The sequence below is a fragment of the Bombyx mori genome, chromosome 25 (assembly GCF_030269925.1).
Source record: "Bombyx mori chromosome 25, ASM3026992v2".
Taxonomy (NCBI): domain Eukaryota; kingdom Metazoa; phylum Arthropoda; class Insecta; order Lepidoptera; family Bombycidae; genus Bombyx; species Bombyx mori.
In genome coordinates, this window is record NC_085131.1 from 2,129,159 (window position 1) to 2,152,492 (window position 23,334).

Here is a 23,334-nt window from a genome sequence, read left to right on the forward strand (position 1 = left end):
ACACAATCATAACTTACTCTAATTCTATGTTAGCATAATATAATTTTATATGACAAGGTAATCATGAATCTATATACATTTACAGCTGTTTTTTTATTCTTCTCATTTATATTTCAGAATCCAAGTTCTTGCAACCACTGGAAAAGATGTATTTTTTATATCAACAGATGAAAAAATTAAAAGCAAATGCTATTACAATAATTATTCTCGAGATATGTCGGCAACTCAAAACCCACCCGATTTTTATTCCCTTTCTCTAGAATAGTGGTTGTCACACTTTTTTGCTCAAGGGCCACATAAGACAATGTATATTGTCACACATTTTTGGACTGCTTAGTTGACCACCATTATTATTATTAATAATATTATTATATTCAGATGAATGAATTTAATATTTGACAATTAAAATTACACCAATCACTAACGTCCATTTTCTTGTTGGAATAAATGAAAGTGACAGACACCTTAGCTTTAGTGTGTTTTTATTGGGAATTGAGCCCATTATCTACTAAAATTGTTTGTTCTGCCGCGGGCCGCAGGAATACTGGCCACAGTTTGGCGACCACGGCTCTAGAACCTATTCCGGCTTCACCGGGCTATAGCTGCCTAGAGACATTTTAAATTTGAGGCCACCACGACAAAAGAGTTATCTTGTCGCGTCGCTTTTTCAAAGAAACCTCCTGGTGTGAACTGGAACATCGGAGCTTTAACGTAAATTCATTTTAAATTTCATTTTAACGATTTCAAATTTTAAAGAGAGGTTTAAAAGATTTTTACTGCAGTTGTTTTTAGCATTGCAGAAATCTATGGAGAATAGTGATCACTAAGTTAATTCGCAAATTCGTTTACCTTATAATAGCCTTACCTTATAGCATTAAACAGAATTAGGAAAAACAATTTTTAGTAAGTTTCAATTTTTATTATTCTGCTTCTATATTTATTTATATTATTCTAATTGTTACCACATCTGTAGATATAAAGGGTAAATATACTGCTAGTTGTCAAATAAATTACCTTAGGAAGCCTACTGCGATCTTTGTCTGGCACCAGACTATCAACGCTCTGCAGCTTATACCAACCATAATGAAGACCACCTAATGCTGGTATCATTATAAGAAGAACTGCATTTTTAGTAGTGAACTGTTTTAAATTCATTTTCGAATATAATTTTTATCGAGGCGTTCCAAATTGTCACTAGTAAAAATCCGTATTAAACTGTTTGTTTTTACGAATTTTTTATTTGAGGTTAGTTGTCTTTTCGAATTTTTGTTGACAGCTTGACAGCTTGAAAATGACAGCTTTATTTTAACCTAGTAACGAAACCTTTAAGCCAAATCTTATATTTTATCCTTTTTCTAATATGAAAAATCGATTTGAAACGAAATATAAAAAATATATTATATAAAAAAAAACTAAAACAGGTCACACAACTTCGATCCTCGCGTTCCCACTAAACGATCCCACAGCTCGAGTTTTGATCATTTTTGCTAGTTTGACTTGTCCAAGAATTTTTTTTTTTGTTACAAAAGTGGATTAATCACTAAACTGTTTCATTTATTCAGTGTCAGTAATTTGAAAGACCTTTTTAGTCAGTTAAATTCCTCCATAATACAACATGCAAAGACAACTGAAAAAAAAGTTTTTGTTTCAGATCTATTTTTTCGTTATAGATTGAAATTTTCATCATATTGTGATTATGTCGTGATTGAATAGCTATAGTGCGTGCGTACTAGTTTTTAGTCTAAAAATGGTAATCGGAAATAGTCAATAGAACAATAAACGAGATTTTTAAAAAAACGTCAACCTTGATCAATTGGTCGTCGATTGTTCAGTTTTCGATGCGATTGACTTTTTTGGCAAATAATGAATTCCTACTTTTGGTTCTCCATCAGCAGAAAATTGTTATCATTAGTATTTTGAATTAACAGGTAGTGGGCTCATTTTTAATATTACGGTTTTACATAACAATAAAACCGATATTATGTGCCGAGAAGGAAAACATACAGCATTGTATTATGAAGAAGCAGTGTGTACTTAGCTTAGATTCCTTGTCTATGTCCAACCATAGACCGTCAATTTAGTTCCATCTTTAGCCGCTAGGTGCTGCCAGCAAGTATAAAGGGAGCGCAGCCATCTTTGATCTTCATAGTCTTCACCAGGAAGAACTTCCTGCAATGCTGTATGTTTTCCTTCTCGGCACATAATATCGGTTTTATTGTTATGTAAAACCGTAATATTGATGTGCCTTTGGAAAACATACAGCATTGTATTATGAAGACGTGTTTGTTATCTGCTGGTGAAATTATTAAGCACAACGCTATGATGAAATAGGTAAAGCCATAATAAAATTATGAAGCGCAATGATAATGTTCATAATTTATATAATTATTAAATCGAAAAAACAGTTGTTAACTTCCACGTTAATTCAATAATTAAAAAATATTTATAAGTTTGTAATAAACATTTTATCTTGTATATACAAGAAAATGTATAAATTGTATAAATGATGTATATACATCATGTAGAAGTAAATGTGTTGAAAAAAGAATCGTGAGGATCTTTACGAAGCTCTATTATTCGGCAATAATTATTTTAAACGTTTGGATGATTTGCAATTGCCTCTAGAAAGTATTTCGTCCATTGGTTCATTATCAATCCATCTCAGAGGCTACTGCTGATCTACCACTTCTTAGAGATGCGTTGATGCCATTACCTCGTAAGGTTGAACGAAGACCAGTTTCCAATTACAGTACGGGATGCCGCTTTTGTGACAACACACATAGTTAGAAAAAAGTCCTTACGAATCTTACCGGGCATGTCTTTAGTTTCATGTTTAGAAAGCACTTATGCAGACTATTGACGAAAATGGATTTCAATTTTAGACCCAAAGACTGGTATCAGAAAGATGTTTTTCTCTGTTATCAAAGAAACTGTCTTTAGAAATGTTGAGCAAAGTAAGGTCATTAACTCTGCGTCCCGTAGCCAGCAACATGGTTGTTGGTGTCCTTCAAGCTACATTGAGGCGTGATGTGGTGGCTGGGTTTGAAGAAAACCAGTTTAGAACTATTCTCGGATCTCATGTGAATGGGACTACACTTAGTAAAATTGTAATAAGTAGTTGAATTTTGTTTAGCTATTCCGATGGCTTTTTGCCGAGCTTGAGAATGTTTGCTGTCCTACATGTATTTCGCCCACAGAAAGTCGACAGCGCTGCTTTATGATGCAGAAGGATTGTTTTATAGGCAAAATTTTCTTTTTGGAAAAGAAGAAAGAATTTGGCAACATCTGCAGACTTAGGATCAATTTTAAAACTGTAGCACCATATGCACCATCTTCTAGTTGCTGGTAAGTATGCTGACAAAGTGGATTGACACCAGCTAATTTTCAACAAATCTTCTCCTGTTTAGACCAGTCATTATTTGTACAACCTCCCCCCCCCCTTTCTAAGCTTTCAGGGTTAATGTTTAACCTGTGGAGGAGGCAGGTTTTGGATTTCGTGCGAGTTATCTAGCGTTCGGGATCTGAGGGCTTGGAAACCCAAATGCTTTCGCTCAGTCTGGGAACACTACCAGGTAGGTTCCCTAGAGACTGTTGAAGTGAGTCAGTACTTTGGGGAGAAGGTTGAGAGGAGGAATTCTCCATGCTAGTTGCATCCTCTACGGTCTGCTGAAGGTATCCAATCTTGGTCGGCGAATGGGTTTATATCCGGATGACCCCACTTTCGAAAAACTTTTGTGGTCACTTGTGGTAAAAAGTGCCATTTCGCAGGTTGATTTCCTCGTGATAGCCTGTCGGCTATGATGTTGTATCTCCCCGAGAGATAAGCTGACAGTTATCTTGAACTTATCGCTTAGGTTTAAAAATCGAAAGGTCAACGTTAGTGAAATACTTTCAGATTCATTTTGATTGTCACTACCATTGCAAATAGCTCTTTTGTGGGTGAGCCGTTTCTGTTGTTGAGCTGACCATAGACAGGACGTTAATATTTTGTCTAATTGTAACCCCTACCCATGTCCGAAGCTTCCGTTGCCAGGAAATGGTTGGTTTTGGGTCTCGGCAATGTTTGACATGTGGCTCCGCGTCAGCACTGCATTTGTAACCCCTACACATGTCCGAAGCTTCCGTTGCCAGGAAATGGTTGGTTTTGTGTATCGGCAATGTCTAACATGTGGCTTCGCGTCAGCACTGCATTTAATTGTTAACACATGCAGGATGGCCTGTTTTTTACCCCTTTTCTTGAAACTTCGCAAGAAAATTTGCAAGTTAGCATAGATTGATGTAATTCCGTCAGAGTTTGAGCTAGGATGTTGTTGAGTGGCCACTTCGTTTCTCGCAATTTTCCATCGAATCCCTAGACATGTCATCTCTTGAACCAGTGTACTAATTGATTTTTTGTAAGGCTGACTTGGCAGCCCAAATAATCCAAGAGCTTTACAGCTTATGTGGCCTGAAGACTCAACTTGGACTTCTTTTGATGGACCTGGTGGGATTTGCGTAGGTGGGATAACACTCAACATCCCTTTGCACGCAATGTTTCCGCGACCGAGCATGCTATGCAAGCAAAAAAGGTGTATTTGTCTTCATGGACCAAGAAAAAGTCGCGTAGGTAGGTTAACATTTGACTTCCCTATGTACGTAAGGTCTTCGCGACCGAGCATGCTATGGGAGCAAAAACGTTTATTTGTCTTGGTGAAACAAGATCATGTCGTGTAAGTAAGCTAGCACTTCGATTTTGCACGCAATGCCTCCGCGACCGAGCATGCTGTGGAAGCAAAAAGGTGTATTTGTCTTCAAGGACCAAGAGAAAGTCGCGTAGGTACGTTAACATTTGACTTCCCTATGTACGCAAGGTCTCCGCGACCGAGCATGCTATGGGAACAAAAACGTTTATTTGTCTTGGTGAAACAAGATTAAGTCGTGTAGGTAAGCTAGCACTCGACTTTGCACGCAATATCTCCGCGACCGAGCGACCGAGCACCCTATATAATGGAAATTGACATGCCAGCCCAGATAATCCAAAACCTTCACAGCTTCTGCAGCCTGAAGTTTCAACTTGGATTTGTTTTGGTCGACCAAAAGGAAGTCGTCTAGGTAGACTAGCACTCGAGTTCCTTTTGCACGCAAGGTCTCTGCGACCCAGCATGTTATGGAAGCAAAAAAGGTTAATCCAAAAGCTTCACAGCTTCTGCAGCCTGAAGTTTCAACTTGGATTTGTCTTGGTCGACCAAAAAGGAAGTCGTCTAGTAGACACTAGCACTCGAGTTCCCTTTGCACGCAAGGTCTCTGCGACCCGCATGTTATAGAAGCAAAAAGGTGTGGCTCTGAAGCCAGACCGAAGGGTAGGCATGTCATTTCATACTAACTCATAAGAAGGTACCGATTCCTTCCTGGAGGTACTGATACTGGTACCTTGGTAGTGATCCTCAAGAAGTATCGACGAAATTTTGCGACTGATACTAGAAAAATATTCCTGAGAAATGTTCAATTCTATCATCCAGTCCCCTGGGTGGAGAAAGTTTGGTACCTAGGTGTCCGAAAACAGTTAGGTGTTTTATCTTTACGACCTTGTTCAACTCTCGAAGATCCAAAATTGGACGCATTGATCCGTCGCTTTTCTTCCGCAGAAAAAAGGTAGTTTTTTTTTTTTGTTTTTTTTTTTTTTTTTTTTTTTTTACGGTATTTGGTAACCATACATGGTTTACAAATTATTACAATTTTGGTGGCACTCAGTGCCTCCCGTCGGTGTCTTCAATTGCCCCCCTCTGGATTGTGCCAGATGTTACAGACTATGATTGTTTATAATGTTTGGCTTACCTTTTGTACGAGATCGTGACAAATAGGATTGTAGCCCTCCGAGGGACTGAATAGATTTCAATTTACTATTATCAAACAAAAATTCCCCAATGAGTGGTGCGTTGGCAACAGGATACTTTGTTAGAGACCACGGAAATTAAACTTTGACGTGTTATTTCTATACATACGGCCCTTTTTTCCGTATACAATTTAAAACGCTTTTTACGGGTAACTTGTACGACGGAGACGATTTGTCAAAGTTTTCAGTAATTATGTTACAAAGATTATTAGTTTAAATCTGTTGTGTTTTTGTCAAAATTTCCGTATTGACGAGATCAATTTGTTTACAACATTTTTCGTTACATTCAATTGTTACACACAGTTGATGCATTATTAGATTTACAACGTCACTGACCTGGTGGGATAACGAGCCGATTCGAAGATCGACCGTTACCTTTGAATCCCGTCGTTTCTTACGCAGAGACTCCTTTTGTTCTTTTTCGCTTGACGAGCTGTACGAACGCGAGGCGTCTCCATCGCGTCTCGCCTGGACATCTTCCCTCTCGGAAATTATGGAGCTTGACTCAACATCACCTCCAACAGATGACGCGTGATTCATGGCGTCCGATGATAGGATTGGTAAATAATACTCGTAATGATTGCAAAATAACACTCATAGAAACACAAAATAAATATTTTTTGCAATTAATAAGAAGTCGAATAAATATTTGTGGACTTGCGACTTCACAGTACGAAAGTACACAACGCTATGAAGATCAAAGATGGCTGCGCTCCCTTTATACTTGCTGGCAGCACCTAGCGGCTAAAGATGGAACTAAATTGACGGTCTATGGTTGGACATAGACAAGGAATCTAAGCTAAGTACACACTGCTTCTTCATAATACAATGCTGTATGTTTTCCAAAGGCACATCAAATTGTTGCTAGTGAGTTAACAAGCTTTTCAATTTCACTGTGAAGACACGACTAGCTTTTTGTAGGCAAGTAAACAAGTAATAAGTACATTTCAAGTTAGAAAACTTGCATTCTATTGCTTTTAATTTTTTAAACTAGAAGCGATCCCTAGTAGGTACAAATTTTGCTTATCCTGACAAATAGTTATGTTAGGTTTCTTTCAAAATGACTGAAGATCAGTGTCACTCAAAACAAACAAAAAAACTGTAAATTATCCACTACCGATTGACATGCTACCAGTCCATATTGTAAATATTATTGTACTATTTACGAATCTATCTATTTTATATACGTGTTCACATTTTAGTAATTTTAGAGCTACTGGCTAAATGTATTTATTATCCATGGATACTAGTCGATCAGGCCATTGAACCTTCTGCCTACCGAGGCAAAAAAATTAATTGTCAAATACTGCAAATTGTCAAATGTCATTTTCAAAGAATAATCTCAAAAACATGGTGGCAACTCAGTAAAGTGGGTGAACTTTTTGAGTAATCATTAAAAATTTTGAAGCTTATTTAGCAGGAGTGTTTGAAACAATTTGTAAGTGCGTTTTTAGTCATACACAGTTGCCGAGAAGTTCAAGAGAATTCATCTTAAGTATCTATTTATAGGTAAACACCGTCATAATAAGCTTCATACATAACCGAGGATGACGTCTGAGGAAACCCATATTTCTGAAGAACTGAAAGGATGCTACGAGAATCTTATTGTAATCGATATAGGTGCTAATCTGACCAACAAGAAGTACGGCCGTGATCTCGATTCCGTTGTGCAGAGGGCTAAGGATGCAGGTAACTAATGTCTCTTAGATTATCTCATAGTACATTTCACATTTTAGTTTCTCTTAAAGAGATAGTTATCCTTAGTATGCACGTTAACTATGTACATACAAATTTCAATGCTAAATGTTATAAAAGCCGTTTTCACTAAATCTTTTATGAAATATAGATGTCAATAATGGCATGTGAAATGGTAATTTGGACACAATAGTGTCGGTTAACACGATAATTCATTCGTTTGATACGGTCGACTGTAAATTCTTTGTGTAAGAGTTGTCAGAGTGCCACTGAATGGACATCGTTTAGTTATATGAATAATACTTAGGTTCTGTGGAATTTATTAAATAAATTTGTTTGAATTGATACAATTTTTTATATATTGAAAAGGATTGTATTGGTTAAATTTCAACTATAAACATAGTATATACCAAATTATGTTATTGCCATGTATTTTTTTTTTTCAATAAGTACACACTATAATAATTCTTGATAAGATACTGTCAAGATGGTTTACTAATATGGTGAAATAAATTGTGTATTAATATTTACAAAACACAAGACAAAATGTGCTTAAAACATGAAGTAATATGTTACTAAGTTTATCTAACAATCTTATAAAAAATATATAAAATTTTAAATAATGAAATAGAAATCACTTTTATTTATTTTCAACACCCTGTAGTTAGACAGTTAGGTAGCTGTAGCTAGATAGTTAGACAGGGGCAAATTATCTACAGTTTTAAAAATGGTTGATTAGTGTTTTCCTTCAAAAGTATAGAGGAATTGGGACAATGCATGTGCTCTCAAGTTAAATCTACCGAGTTAATAAGAATGACATTCATGTTAAAATTTAAATTACTTAGGGTCGATTCGACCAAACAAGAGTAAATCTTATTCTTAGAATAACTCGTCAGTTAATCGAGAGTAAATCAATTTTACGTTTTACCAACTACAATTCTAAGAATAGTGGGCCTATTCGGGAATTGCTACTATACCGCCGTTTCGCACGGAATAACGGAGCTATTCCTAGAATAAAGTAATGGCGTCAGTCAGTCCAACATCTGATTTCTGTCATTTCATAAATATTTATTCTGTTTTAATTTCAAGTCAACGCAATGCACTAAATGATTATTAATAGTCTGAATGCAACGTTTAAACGAAAAAAGATAAAACCACACGACAAAACTTGACAATTCCCTCAAACAAACAAGAAATAAAAATAATACGTTTGACAGCTGGATATCTTACACAACAGCTACTTTTTCACACTAAAATACGGCAAAATCGAGTTGACGATTTGTATGCTCTTACACTATGCCGTTGAACAACAACATTTATTTGCCGGATTTTATTTTTGTTCACCATTCACTCTGCTATTCGTGTATTGTTATTCCTAGCGCAAGTATACGTGGAAAAACGACTATGAATTTACTCGAGATTAAAATCATGGAATAGGTTATTCCTCGTATAGTTACTCGAGTTTAAATTTAAGTTTGGTCGAATCCACCCTTAGAGATGTATTTAGGTTAAATAATGCAACTTAATAATAAAACTGTTGCAGTTGTTTGAGATTACAATAAATGTAATATTTATCTAAAATTTGATAAGATAGTTCTATTATCTATCTATTATTGGTATTATTATCTTTGAATGAAAGTATTTGACATGCACATATAAACATATTATTTATTTCAGATATTGTTATTAATAATTGATTCTTTTTACCTTCATAAACCTTAACTTCATTTGTTAAACTGAGCTGTATGCATTAAGTGTTTTCTTGGGTTTATATGAGTCATAGACATAATTAATAGTAATTTTAATGTAGCATTTGTAACTAAGTAGATAGGCAGCGGTTTCGCTCTGGCCCTGGCATTGCTGAAGTCCATGGGCGACGGTAACCACTCACCATCAGGTGGGTTGTATGCTCATCGGCCTATAAGGGAAAAAAAAATTGTAACTGTCAATATTTTTTCATTACTTAAAAAAATTTACAGTTTTCCTGTTCAGTCATCGAGACTGGTCACAAAAGTAGTTTTTATGGTTCTGTTTTGGTTCGGGCATTGTTGATATTTAAGGAGATAGTCTGCTATTGTCAGCCAAATTTTAATGTATCAGAATATACATTTGTTTTTGTCTATTTTAAATGTACACAAGTTGTTTATCTGCTATAATTGGAACAATGCACGGCTATTGTTTTTAGCAGTAAATGAAAGGCTTATCAACTTTTATAGCATTCACAATATTTCTGGGCTGTGTTTCAATGATATTTAATAACTGTGGTGTTTAACAGGAGTCCAAAAAATCATGGTTACGGGAACATCAGTTAGGAACAGTAAAGAGGCTCTCAGGTTAACCCGACTGTACCCCAGCACTATATACTCGACTGCAGGTGAGCAAAGGAATGACTCATTAAGACACTTTCACAATTTTTATACTTACTTCATTATAATTTGTTATGATAGAGATAATATTCAGACCATGCATTCACATTTGTTATGTAAATGTGCCGTTGACCGGTATAGGATTTACACAAATTCGCATCTCGGTTATGTTGAATTTAGATAAGTTTATCAAAACCCACATCATCTCGATGCCTCCAATGAACACTACGCTAACTCCAAATTCGTAGATTTACAGGAGGAGCGTTTAAATGAAAAAAGTTGATAAAATCTTTAATATTGCAGAATATTGTAGATATTTATGGTTTTTTTGTGTAACTAGCTGATTTACTCTTGCTTCGAACCCCATCAATAATGATTAATTGTAATACTTTTAACATAGTTAAGCGATTTGCGTGAAAAACGAAAATTCAAAATTTTGAGTTAGAGTAGTGTTCATTGGAGGCATCGATCTAAGGCGGTTACTATTGTTCGTGAACACCGACAATGCCAGGAATGCAACTTGTTGTGTATCGTAAAGATATTCCTGGCTCGAAGAAGGACCTGTATCAGAGATATTTCCGGTTTGGGGAAGGTTATAGTGCTTCAGAAATAGTAAATACAGTATCAAATCAATGATAAAGCTCACTAAATAGCATCGATACCTAACTGAATCCACAGTCCACACTAACAGTCGACAGAATCCATACTAATGATTCATGATCAATAAGATTGTACAAATACAACTCACTAATGATTCCAGAACATGAATAATAAATAAAACTGATAAAATATGTTTTTGTTTACATCGTATTAATGATTGCCTAATTAATTAATAAATATGTATTAATTTGATTGATAAGAGCATTATTATTATTTTAGTGTTCATTTTCTATTTTTACTGATACTTGAAAAGTACTTACATATTTACCTAAGAAATTCACAAGAACAACAAACATATTGAAAAATAAACAACATATCTATTAAATTAACTATTTATATAGTAATTTAGTAATTATTATTTAGTATATATATGTATTTCCGATAGTTGGAAACCAGAGTCCATAAGCATTACAATCTAAATAACACTTCTGTCATTTTTAATTGATGCGTAATTATCACTTGTCTGTGTGGCATTTGCAATAGCATCACTTTATGTTTCAAGGTGGGTGCTGAGTGGCTTTATCCATAGATTGTTTTCAGTAATTAGCAGTAAGTTCCATAAGTTGCACATATAGTAATATCGCAAAATATTCCCCAGGAATAGTCCCATTTTTGCTAGGTGAAAGGTGCCTTACATATAAAATTTCATGATACTCGGGATGAATAGTTTAGATGTGAAAGTGTAACAAACTCACTTTCAAATTTTTAATATTAAGTATGATAACATTCACATTCACTTCAGGATTCGAATTCAGTATGTGATGAGGCTTAGATATTTACTTTGAGACAGAGTGGATTATTTATCCACGGTGATTAAATAGAAAATGTTGAAAAATGATCTTAATTACTTTAAAAATTATGAGCTAACTAGCGGCCCGCTCCGGCTCCGCTCGGGTCTTTAATAAATATTTCAACGATATGTGACGCTGTTTTATTTGTAAAAAAAACACATATTGCGACATAACTACAATAGTTAGACATGCTGTTGCGACACTTTTTGTAATTAATAATGTGTTCTACAAAGTCGTAGTACGTTATTTTATTCTATCATCAATAGTTTTCGCAGGGCAGGCGATGTAAAGAATATTTTAGGTAATTTTTTTACACCTTGGGTTAAATCATTGGAGTTTTAGTAAGGACCCCTAATTTTTTTCAAAAAAGATTATAGCCTATGTCACTCGGAAATAGTGTAGCTTCCAAACAGTGAAAGAATTTTTCAAATCGGTTCAGTAGTTTCGGAGCCTATACAAAACAAACAAACAAATCTTTCCTCTTTATAATATTAGCATAGATTCCAAGTCGAGTGACTTGGTAGTCTAATGATCGTACTTCTAATTTTATGTACGCAGTGTAGGGACCAACATTTCCATTGTACCTTCCAAAAAACTTAACAAATTTAAAGAGAAGTAAGTACTCTTGCGGTAAATCAGGAAATGGCAGCGATTTCACTTGTTATTTTGTTTTAAATGGTCCGACGAGTTAACGGTCTACATAGTGGCGATCAACAAACCGTGACTCGTAGACATTAAAATGGGTACTTGCCCCATAACACGAAATAAGATACGAATCTTCATTACGTTAAGTTTAATTCAATGGTGATGGCGAAAGTTGCGAAGTATTTAATGCCATAACGCTTCAAAGTCTGATAAAAACAATGATAAAAGGCTGTTACCGCACTGTTTTACTGGTTTTAAAAAAAAAGTCGTCGTGGCCTAAAGGATAAGACGTCCGGTGCATTCGTATGTAGCGATGCAGCGGTGTTCGAATCCCGCAGGTGGGTACCAATTTTTCTAATTAAATACGTACTCAACAAATGTTCACGATTGACTTCCACGGTGAAGGAATAACATCGTGTAATAAAAACCAATTCCGCAAAATTATAATTTGCGTAATCACTGGTGGTAGGACCTCTTGTGAGTCCGCGCGGGTAGGTACCACCACCCCGCCCATTTCTGCCGTGAAGCAGTAATGCGTTTCGGTTCGAAGGGTGGGGTAGCCGTTGTAAGTATACTGAGACCTTAGAACTTATATCTCGAGGTGGATGGCGCATTTACGTTGTAGATGTCTATGGGCTCCAGTAACCGCTTAACACCAGGTGGGCTGTGAGCTCCTCCATCCATCTAAGCAATAAAAAAAAACTTATAAATGAATTATTTTGACTGAATGACTTGGTGCTGCAGTAATTAGCGGTCCTGACCGTTGCGCCGATGGTCGTGGGTTCGATTCCCACACCGGGCAGACATTGTGTGATGAACAGATTTGTTTGCTCTTTTTCTGGGTGTTTAATATCTATATATTATGTGTAACTTTAAACGTATATAAGTATAAAGGATTGACGCCGCAGCGTATATGAAACACGTCTTTACTATTCAAATACTTATTTATTACTTAATCTTATTACACCACAAAAGTATGTTTTTCACTCTGGTACCTATAACACTTCTTCTCAGTCGTACACTCCTGGTGGAGTGGTCGTGGTTATGCATGTCTTATTCCTTGGTTGCGGCTATTGCAAGGCTTCTCCATCTCTATTTGTGGCGATACGTGTACATTCAATAAGGGAACACTTAGTAGATGACTTAATCAAGTCTGTCCACCTTGTGGGTGATCGGCCGCGAGAGCGTTGACCGTCTACACTTCCTTGAACCATTAATCGTTACAATGAGGTTGATATGTCCAAACATATTAAGGACTAGCGACTTGTCCTCGCTTCACTTCGGAAACATTAAATTTTATTACTGATAGGAGAGTCCCGCCATGTTGCGCGCGGTACGACAACAACAGCGGGTGACGCTGCGGGACGAAGCTAGTCTTAAAAAAGTAGCCTAAGTTACTCCTTATATCATCAGCTACCTATTAGTGAAAGTCTCATCAAAATCGGTCCAGCTGTTCCAGAGATTAGCCGGAACAAACAGACAGACAGACAGACAAAAATTGTAAAAAATGACATTTTGGTGTACCTATGTACCGTACATATATTCATATGCATGTAGTAAAAAGCGGTTATTTCAATATTACAAACAGACACTCTAATTTTATTTATATGTATAGATTCGCAATTGCACACTCAAGCCATAACACAGGTAATCCTAAATTGGTACCGGATGACCATGCGCGATTTGTTTCCAGTTTATTTCTTTTGTATTTATTAGGCGTGCATCCCCATGACGCAAAGTCGATGGCTGACGAGGAAATGTGGGCGGAGCTTCTGGAGACCGCTTCGGCACCAGAGTGCGTCGCCGTCGGGGAATGCGGCCTCAACTACACCAAGGACTTCTCTGAGCCACACGTCCAGAGAGAAGTCTTCAAACGTCAGGTCGGTTTGAATGTCTATGCTAATTATAGTAATTTAATTATAGCACAAATTATCAGGGATCTAGACGGTAGTGTACATGACGCACTTCCAATCGTCTCAAGATGAATGCGGCGATGAGATAAAATTGAGATTTCGTTTTAATCCAAAAAATAAATTATTACCTTGTAGGCAGATGAGCGTACGGCCCACCTGATGGTGAGTGATTACCGTCGCCCATGGACTTCAGCAATGCTAGGGGCAAAGCCAAGCCGCTGCCTACCGCAAATTTTAATAATTCTGGGAATATATTCAGAACATATTAAAATAATGGGTGAAGTTGTTAAAGTTCTTCTCGTGTATATATTTCCGTTCTTTCTGAACAATTTAGAGAACAGATATTTTACGTGCCCTATAATCTTTCATTGAAAACAGTTAAGTACCAGCTTCTCTCTCCTCTGTCTGGCAATTGATTTTCTTTAATTTGGGCTGTAGTCTAAACAAGCATTATTTTGTTTGCAAACAGTTCATTTAGAAACAAAAGAGAAAATGTATTGCGTAAGATGCACTTTGAAACGCCCGAGATTATGATCTTTGTTTCACTCATTTCATAGGATGTCATTTTTTGAATAATTTAGCGATCAAGGATTATAATCTATATTTCTATACTTAATATATAAATCTACAGTGGTTTTTACGGATGTTCCGTTTTAACTACTGAACCATGCATCCGATTGACTTGAAACTTTGTATCCATGTAGAAAATACATGTACTTAATGGATAGGCTAATATTTATATGAGTGTTGGACTCCTTACACCAGTTGCGGGGGCGTTAATGTTGAGAATCTTTGTGGAGGTGAGAAATAATAATGTTAATTTTAAATGCCCAGCGAAGCGAACGGGTACAGCTAGTATTATATATTAATAACTAACAAAACCAACCTCAAGTTGTCGTAATTAGATTCTGGGTACGAAATGAAGGTGACCAGACGTTTAGATCTTCTTTGAAGTCCGATCGGATTCCTCCTTATATTTATCGTTTAAGAGTCCTGAGTCATCTTGTTTGGTACCGAATTAGCTTTATTGGTGTGGGCGTCCCGATTCGGGGTTGACGAGGAACTGTTTGTATTAGTCGAGATGGATTCGCCGCGACTGACCTTCAAGGTCACTTGTTTATTTAGCCCGGTTTGAGGCGATTAGCGATTCTGTTGGTTTGTTTTGTGATTGAAAGAAAACATTTTTTTTTATTGCTTAGATGGGTGGACGAGCTCACAGCTCACCTGGTGTTAAGTGGTTACTGGAGCCCATAGACATCTACAACGTAAATACGCCACCCACCTTGAGATATAAGTTGTAAAGTCTCAGTATGGTTACAACGGCTGCCCCACCCTTCAAACCGAAACGCATTACTGCTTCACGGCAGAAATAGGCGGGGTGGTGGTACCTACCCGTGCAGACTCACAAGAGGTCCTACCACCAGTAAAATTACACACACTACGTACTATGTATTTGACGCACACACGCATGCATACTATTTATTGTCAAACTTTTGTTCTTGACGTCTGTGGTGAAATTGAGAACAGATTAAATATTGTTTGTCTTTGTTAATATTTTTATAGTGTAGTCTTGGCGAAATTTGTGATTATAGAAGTATAAAATACAATCATTAACTTACAATTCCAATTAATTATAGTCGAATTTCGACTATTGCGGGACCTCTAGTCAATCTAAATCATTACACAATTAATTCACACACACAATAACATCTGTCAAATGGGACTTCGTAATTGAAATAGAGTATAGTTAAGATTTCGGTCTCAATTTCTCGAAATTGGGAGGGATATTCACATTGTGATATTTGACGGGTTCGATCACGAATTGCCAGCATTTGGACCGTAGGGTAGTTTAATCAAAGAATCATCTCAAAAATAAACCGACGAACATGTCCTTAAGAACGGACGTCGAAGCACACGGAACAGTAACCAGATCCTCAACTAGATGTGTGGACGAGCTCACAGCTCACCTGGTGTTAAGTGGTTACTGGAGCCCATAGACATCTACAACGTAAATGTGCCACACACCTTGAGATATAAGTTCTAAGATCTCAGTATAGTTACAACGGCTGCCCCACCCTACAAACCGAAACGCATTACCGCTTCACGGCAGAAATAGGCAGGACGTTGGTACCTACCCGCACGGACTCACAAGAGGTGCTACCACCAGTAATTACACACCACAGACTACAAACGAAACTCACCACAAACCCTTTGAAATTAAAGGTCGAAATGGCGTGTGACTTAAGGAAACCGCTATTCGTCCACGAGAAGGAAGCTCAAGAAGATCTTATCAAGATACTGGACGAGTTCGGCGCCAGGCTACCGCCGGTCGTGATACACTCCTTCACCGGGACAGTCGAGCAAGGGATCAGATATATAGAAAAGGGCTATTATCTTGGAATAACAGGGTACATTTGTAAGGACAAGTCCGACGGCGGCATCAGGAGGCTGCTGTCAGAGAGGATTCTGCCACTGGACAAGCTTCTGGTCGAAACGGATTCCCCCTTCATGTACCCGAATATGAGGGCGTCGAAACTGCCTTTGCACGTAAAGGAATCTCTGACTGAGAGGTAATCAGTTTGTTTGTTTATTTATGCTACGATCGTACGAATGATAAAGGCATTTACTCATTCCTGGTTCACGGCAGAAGTTCTCAGGGTAGTGGTACTAACCCGTGCGGGCTCTTAAGACCTCCTACTACCAGTTGTTACTCCAAAGCTTTCTTAATTACCTTCAAAACCTTTTTAATTATACAACCCCACTCAAGTTCGCTCAAGTTGGTCCACTGAGTAATTACACACGCTCGGTGGAAGATCTTCATACTGTAGATACAACTAAACGCTTACGAGTCGGGTTTCAAGAAGTCAGTGAACATTACAATAAAGGTTTCGATTACATGGGTGAAGCTGATAGAAACGTCATTAAAGACAATCTTTTAAGCTATATGGAGCAACTTGGAGTGCGAATAGTTCTCATAGAGAGTCATCATTATCCTGCCCTTCTCCCAGTCACCTGGGGTCGGCGCAACATGTTTTCTCCTTCCATACTCTTCTATCATATACCATTTCTTCGCTCACTCCCCTCTTACCCATATCGTCTTTCACACAATCCATCCATTTCTTCTTAGGTCTACCTCTTCCTCTAAATCCTTCCACATTCATAGTTATCACTCTCTTAACAACCTCATTTTCATTCCGTCTCATAGAGTTCTCATAGAGAGTGTAAGCAATTTATTGGTGGTAGGATAGGACGTATTGCTGGACGCGCGCGAGTGGGACCACCTATTTCTGTCGCGAAGCAATCATACCTTTTACTTGGAATAGTAGACCGTTGATGAAAAAATTGAAATCTGGACCCCATGTCTCCAGATAGGCGGTAATTACGTTTATTATGTCCATGGACTCTACCTATGTACTCACTTAACATAGGTATGTAACTACTGTTGTAATTGTAACTATACCGCTATAACTATATATAAAAAGGTATTGTAGTCAGGTTTTTAAATAAATTTTTTTATGGGTGGACGAGCATACCTGGTGTTAAGTGGTTACTGGAGCCCATAGACATCTACAACGTAAATGCGCCACCCACCTTGAGACATAAGTTCGAAGGTCTCGGTATAGTTACAACGGCATAAACAGGCGGGGAGGTGGCACCTACCCGCGCGGACTCACAAGAGGTCCTACCACCGTATGATGGCGGCGAGCAATTGAACGCGTTACAGATCAATGAACTTCGTGAATCGTTACTGCACGTTCCAACGCAACGAGCCGTGCGCCCTGCCCGCCGTGGTGGAACTGGTGGCTGGCTTCCTGGCCACCAGCCCTGCGGACGTGGCGCTGGCCACCGCCTTCAACGCCCTCAAGCTCTTCGGGCTGAGCCAGTGAACGTCAGGTACGTCGGCGTTGCCAGCTCAGGTATCGGTGTTGCAAGATTCAAAAAATATACAGAAAGGATTTTTTTTAATTAGATAATTAATTAGATTGTGCATCTGAGCTGGCTGTGTTAGAATTGTGTAACACATTATCTACAGCATGTCCATTTGGGTTATAATTAAAAACAGCAATAACCGAAATATAAAATCAGTAGCTATATTTATTTAGTCTTCTGAGGATATATTTTAGGAGAACTCTTACAGTAGTTTAGCGCGTCCGTATAGTGCGTTCAAAGCAGACACTATGGACAGTGTCATTTACAATGTTAAAGAAGAGATGTAAGCTAAAATTATATAATCAATAGCGGAAATATTAGAAATCAGATTACCGAATGAATTTATCGAGGATCTGTTTTACACAATTCTAACGTCGAGTGAACTTTTTATACTAAAGAATCGGAATTCACGAGCTTTGATTGGATCATCGTACAGGTTGTATGTAGTGCCTTACTGCAATAAGATTGTATGGAATATATCAGAACAATAACGCGAAGAAATTATTTACGTACCTATTTACAAAAGTTATTTTTTCTTTCTTCTTTTGAAGTAAATGAATGTTTTTGAAAATAAACTTTGACGTCATCCTTGAAAATGTTTGAAATCGAAATTTGAAACGCATCTCGAAATGAAATACTCAAAATAATCATCGAAAACAAAAAAAAAATCGACCATTTTGTGGATAAAACTAATTGTTACTAATGGCGAAATTTCGAGGCTAAGGGCGTGTTTATACTTGACTGATTTAATTTTGCGATTATATTCTTTAATACTGTGAGATTAAGTGTGGTTTAGCGCTGTAAGCGATTATCATGTTTTGACGTTAGATTCAAATTCTGAAATCGTAAAATAAAAATAGTTTCAATCATAAACCACAGATCGCGAATATCTAAAAATGTTTTACGTTTTCCTGAAAGAAATGTACTTGATAGAAATGTGCTTTTGAATGTCAAAGGTTAGATAGCGTGTTTGCTGTGTCTCGACATTGTCAATGTCACGGGTTAATGGTTGACTTAAGCCGTACACGCTCAACTGTCAAAGCTAAAGGCGGCGTTCCGAAAGCATTGCAAGCATGGCAGCATTGTCATTGTCGATGGGTTTTTTTTGAACACAAAATAGTCTACGTTTTTGTCAGTCAATATAACGCGCCCTATTTTTTAACTAACATTTTAATATCTTGCCAATGTGTATTTTAGTTTTAATGCCTCTCTAAATATGTTATGCCTTTTGATGGACTGATTTATAGAGACCGTGGATATCGGAATTATATTAAATGGTTTTTTTTTAATAATTATTATTAAAAAATGTTTAAAACCATGTATTTTTACGTCACACGGAGCGTACTAAGAATGCTCTCGAGTCCAAGAATATGCCATTTAATAAATAAATAAATAAAAAACAGTAATGTAAAGAAAACACTTGTTTTTAAAATGCATAATGTTATAAAAGTTAATTTTTGTTATTAAATATGTTCGTATAACTGATATAATTTATCTTTTTGCCATTTAATTCGCATGCCGATTAAGAAACGCCAAAATGGATATAAGAATTATTGGTCGTTATTATCCAGAAGTTTGGAAATCGTTTGATATTAGAGGCGATTATAGTGTTTTATTGACGGTGATTAGTGGCATTTTCGATTGCATTTCTCATGCGAATTATAGGGTAATATTTAATATTGATAATATTATGTCAGTTTGTATGAATAATATTTTATGTTTATTATTATTATTATTATTTTTTCGAAGCTTCGTTTTTGTGTAATTATGCACACGTCTTTATGAGCAGTATGGTAGGAACAGACTTTTGATCTCAGAATCGACTAGAATATTATTTATTAAAACTAACAATAGTGTTTAAAAAATCTTTTTTCGTTACTAAAGTAAAACCCTAAAAACATTTTATTGTCCTATGTAAAGGCCCAAATGTTTTTTTTTTTAAATGCATAATAGTGAAAATAATGGCGTATCGTTTTTAATTATAGCATAGATTTTATATAATATAAAATTGTGACTTAATGTACGTGGAAAAAAGTCATTGGTATATTGATTCATTTGACATTCAAAATTGGAAGTGTGCAGCTTTAAAATGAGCTCCTCAAACCCACGTGAGCTAATCATAAGACTGAGGTAATCGAATAACCCTTCCAGTAATGAAGGGGGTGAAAAAAAAACGCGTAGTAAATTATGCTCAAAAATTTTTTTGCGCAGTGTATTACTTACTGTGCACAATCCAAAAATCAGCTGATATCCGGGGTCAATGGCCGTCCATGACTCGTGTTGGTACTTCAGTCTATTAATTGAATATTTTTCATATCGATTTTTATCACCTTAATCGACCTTATTAGGTCACATCACATACGCAATATTGAATGTTAAATGTATTCTTGAATTAATTATTTAGATTGTTTAACACAGTTTGTTGTTACCATATTGTGAACGCACGGTGTTCGGTGTTGTAGTTGTATTTTTTTTTTTTGTCTCCGCGCGGAGATTTTCCTATTTCGAATTGTTTATTGTCTATAATCGAATATATTGTAAATAGATTTAGGATTAGTAATTTAAAAATGTAATTGAAATATCGAAAAGAGAATTGTGATTGGAAATAATGTTGATAGTCGAGTATTTTGTAATATCTTTTTTTCTTTTAATCACAATTATTTTTTTGTTATTTTAATCAAGCTTAGGGCTGGTTTACGGAGAGGGAAGTTTATCGAATGTGAACAGGCGAGAATCGAAATTATCATGACATTTAAACCATGGATGATCCACATTTTGACAAATGTCTTTTTTATAGTGTAGTTAAAATCTGTTAAAAATTAAGGAAGTTAGGGTACTTTAATTTCACCCTAGACAGAGAACTGTATATTTTGTACAGTGACGTCAGCGTTCAAAACGATGACAAACTATAAAGCATACCTTCTCAATCGAATAACGTTTAAATCTCAGAACTTGATTGTTCTATTTTGATTATTTCTGAGGAAAAAAAAGTTTTATATTTAATTGTATTCGTCACAGAGTACAGTTTACAATCAATTACCACGACGCGCTCTCTCATATTACGGTACATTTTATATTAAATATGTATACACTTGACGGTAGTATTCAGGTAATTCTCGTTCCGTAAATCAGTCTGTAGTTATAAGTTTATTTGTCGCTTGACTTTTGTTTTGCTTTCGAATACTGAAACTTGAATTCGTTTGACGAGTTGGAGAGTTATTTCTACGCGTCTGTGAGTTTAAACTCGTGCCTCGTGGAAGTAGGAAGGGTGTAAAATAAATATAGACGCTTGAAAGGCAAACGTGACTAAGCGACAATGCGTGAACTATACAGTAGACTAATTTAAAGTTGAAATACCTGAAAACAAATTTTATTTTAACGAATCTAGCTGTAGTAGAATCTAGCTAGTAGCTGTAGGACTGAAATGATTTTAATAGACCTAGAAATATATTTTTTTTGCGCATCGAATATGGTTATTGCATATCATTTATGTACAAAGCAGTTATTGTCGCTTAGTCACGTTTGCCTTTCAAGCGTCGATATAACCTTTGATGTTTATATATTAGCTGCGGCTACTTCAAGCTCACGGAACTTTGGCGTCGTCTAGTTTGATTTAATCTAGTCGATTTTTGCTGTCAGTTAAGATATACAGCGAAAGCATTTGCTTATATCGAACTTTGAGGACCTGAATGTCCTGTGAGCGCATCCTTTTCCGTCTGGAATAAACCCTTAGGAGGCTACCAACGAATAGGTAGGAGAAAAAATAGCTATTGCAATGTTTGGAGTTGGCCCAAAATGTGTTGAAGGCTCGAAATGTAAGCCGTTTATATTTTCAACTAGCTGACCCGGCAGACTTCGTAGTGCCTCAATCGATAAACAAAAGACCTGAACTTTTGTATAAAATAAACTTAAAACAAACAAAAGGAATCCGTCCGACGGGGTGACACCTGAAAGGAAAAATAAAATTGTTATTTTTATTTAATTCCGAGAATTTTCATATTTATCTACTTTTTAAACCTTCTCTGGTCTTACACAAATAATTCAAGACCAAAATTAGCCAAATCGGTCCAGCCGTTCTCGTGTTTTAGCGAGACTAACGAACAGCGATTCATTTTTAGATATATAGATAGATAGATAACAGATACATTGACGTTATTGAACAGTATGTCAGCGGTTGTTGGGTTGTTTGCACTCGGCATCCCAGTACTACCCTTTCGATTGTACCCCAGTCCAACCAAGCTAAAGTGGCGTGGACGAAGATTGGCGCGAAATTCGATTTTCAGTGTTCGAAATCTGAATATTAATTTAATGCTGTAGTCACAACGAAATCAAAGACTGCGAGTATTAAAAAGGATTAAACATATTGTAATAAATGTGTGACATTATTATAAAAATTGTATTTTGTTTTAAAATCGAGTGATGCAAAAGCAAACGCGTTAGTTTTTTTTTATAAACTGGCAACACTTTGTCTAACTGTCCGGTAAACTAGTATGCGATCCCAATGTCTTCTTGCAGCTACTAATACCTGAATATTCAGTCTGTAGCAGGATTTTACGTGTTTTACCGAAGCGTTTGCTTTTTAATTTCTCGATCGTTAGTCTTTTTCAAATGTACCCTCCTTAATTATTAAGGGTATAAGTTATTTAATTCGTTTATTTTTTGACAATCACTTGTTTAGTTATTTAAGACGTGATTATTTATATTATCGAAACTGGAATTTATTAATATATTTACGTTCCAGTGGTAAGTTCGTGTTTTTTTTGTTTTTGCAATAAAATATTATTATAATAATAATCATAGTGCCTTCTACAGACGTCCTCTTGTGATACAAAGTTATTTTTTGTATAAATAAAAATCTATTAGATATTGTACAGTTTTATTTCTTTTCAAATATACAAAATTGATGGAAAGCGTCGCGTGTTTTATTTTTGTTTGGAATTTGAAATCTGTTTTCTTGTAATTTTTTAATTAACGAAGGAACTTTGGCAGAATGCGAGGACTGAAGTTTGTGATTTGTTTTATTTTGTCTATCTAGTGTTTCTTCAGGTTTAAAAGTGTAATAACGGTGGTTTATTCACTGTTTAATATCTGTGAAAGTTCACAAATGCGGGAAAATGAAACAAAGCCGCTGGACGTAACTTCTCGGGATCCTCCAAAAAGTCCACTGAACAATCACAGTAAATGACCACCATTTTACTGAGATAAGATTTCATCCTATATCATCTCATCTCATTTCATTTAATTTCATCCCAGTTGATTAATGTCTCAAATTAATCATTTTCATTTCATTTCATTTCGGTCCATATTATCATTTTTCATAAAAATAAGAATATAAATTAAAATAAGACCTGACTTTAAGGTCTTAGTTACCAGGTCATAAAGTCCATAAAAATAATTAATTAACGTTCGTTATAATGCTTCGTTAACGAAAATTTTTTTTTCTTTTCGTTTTTTAAATAATT

General features: G+C 36.1%; 2 protein-coding genes and 1 long non-coding RNA gene across 3 annotated transcripts in view; 2 read left to right on the plus strand and 1 right to left on the minus strand.

The window, feature by feature from the left end:
* The window catches only part of LOC105842984 (uncharacterized), a 204,130-nt gene that overhangs the window by 135,286 nt on the left and 45,510 nt on the right, over positions 1 to 23,334 (plus strand). The window lies entirely within an intron of this gene.
* LOC134201380 (uncharacterized) lies at positions 1,187 to 6,910 on the minus strand. Its single transcript, XR_009976646.1, has 3 exons — positions 6,817 to 6,910; positions 1,805 to 1,883; positions 1,187 to 1,627 (listed from the first exon to the last, which is right to left on the minus strand). It is a non-coding gene; the product is annotated as an uncharacterized LOC134201380 (long non-coding RNA).
* Positions 7,054 to 22,782, plus strand: LOC101735685 (3'-5' ssDNA/RNA exonuclease TatD). The gene is made up of 6 exons (XM_038020206.2): positions 7,054 to 7,310; positions 7,382 to 7,561; positions 9,843 to 9,941; positions 13,746 to 13,909; positions 16,166 to 16,512; positions 17,667 to 22,782. The coding sequence occupies exons 2-6, from the start codon at positions 7,420 to 7,422 to the stop codon at positions 17,827 to 17,829; spliced, it is 915 nt and encodes a 304-aa protein (XP_037876134.1). The 5' UTR covers positions 7,054 to 7,310; positions 7,382 to 7,419; the 3' UTR covers positions 17,830 to 22,782.

Excerpts from the sequence above, each read along its gene's own strand:
- LOC101735685 (XM_038020206.2), top strand. The coding sequence starts at position 7,420 with ATGACGTCTGAGGAAACCCATATTTCTGAAGAACTGAAAGGATGCTAC. Across the intron at positions 7,562-9,842 it reads GCAGAGGGCTAAGGATGCAG|GAGTCCAAAAAATCATGGTT; the intron begins GTAACTAATGTC and ends GGTGTTTAACAG. Across the intron at positions 9,942-13,745 it reads CACTATATACTCGACTGCAG|GCGTGCATCCCCATGACGCA; the intron begins GTGAGCAAAGGA and ends TGTATTTATTAG.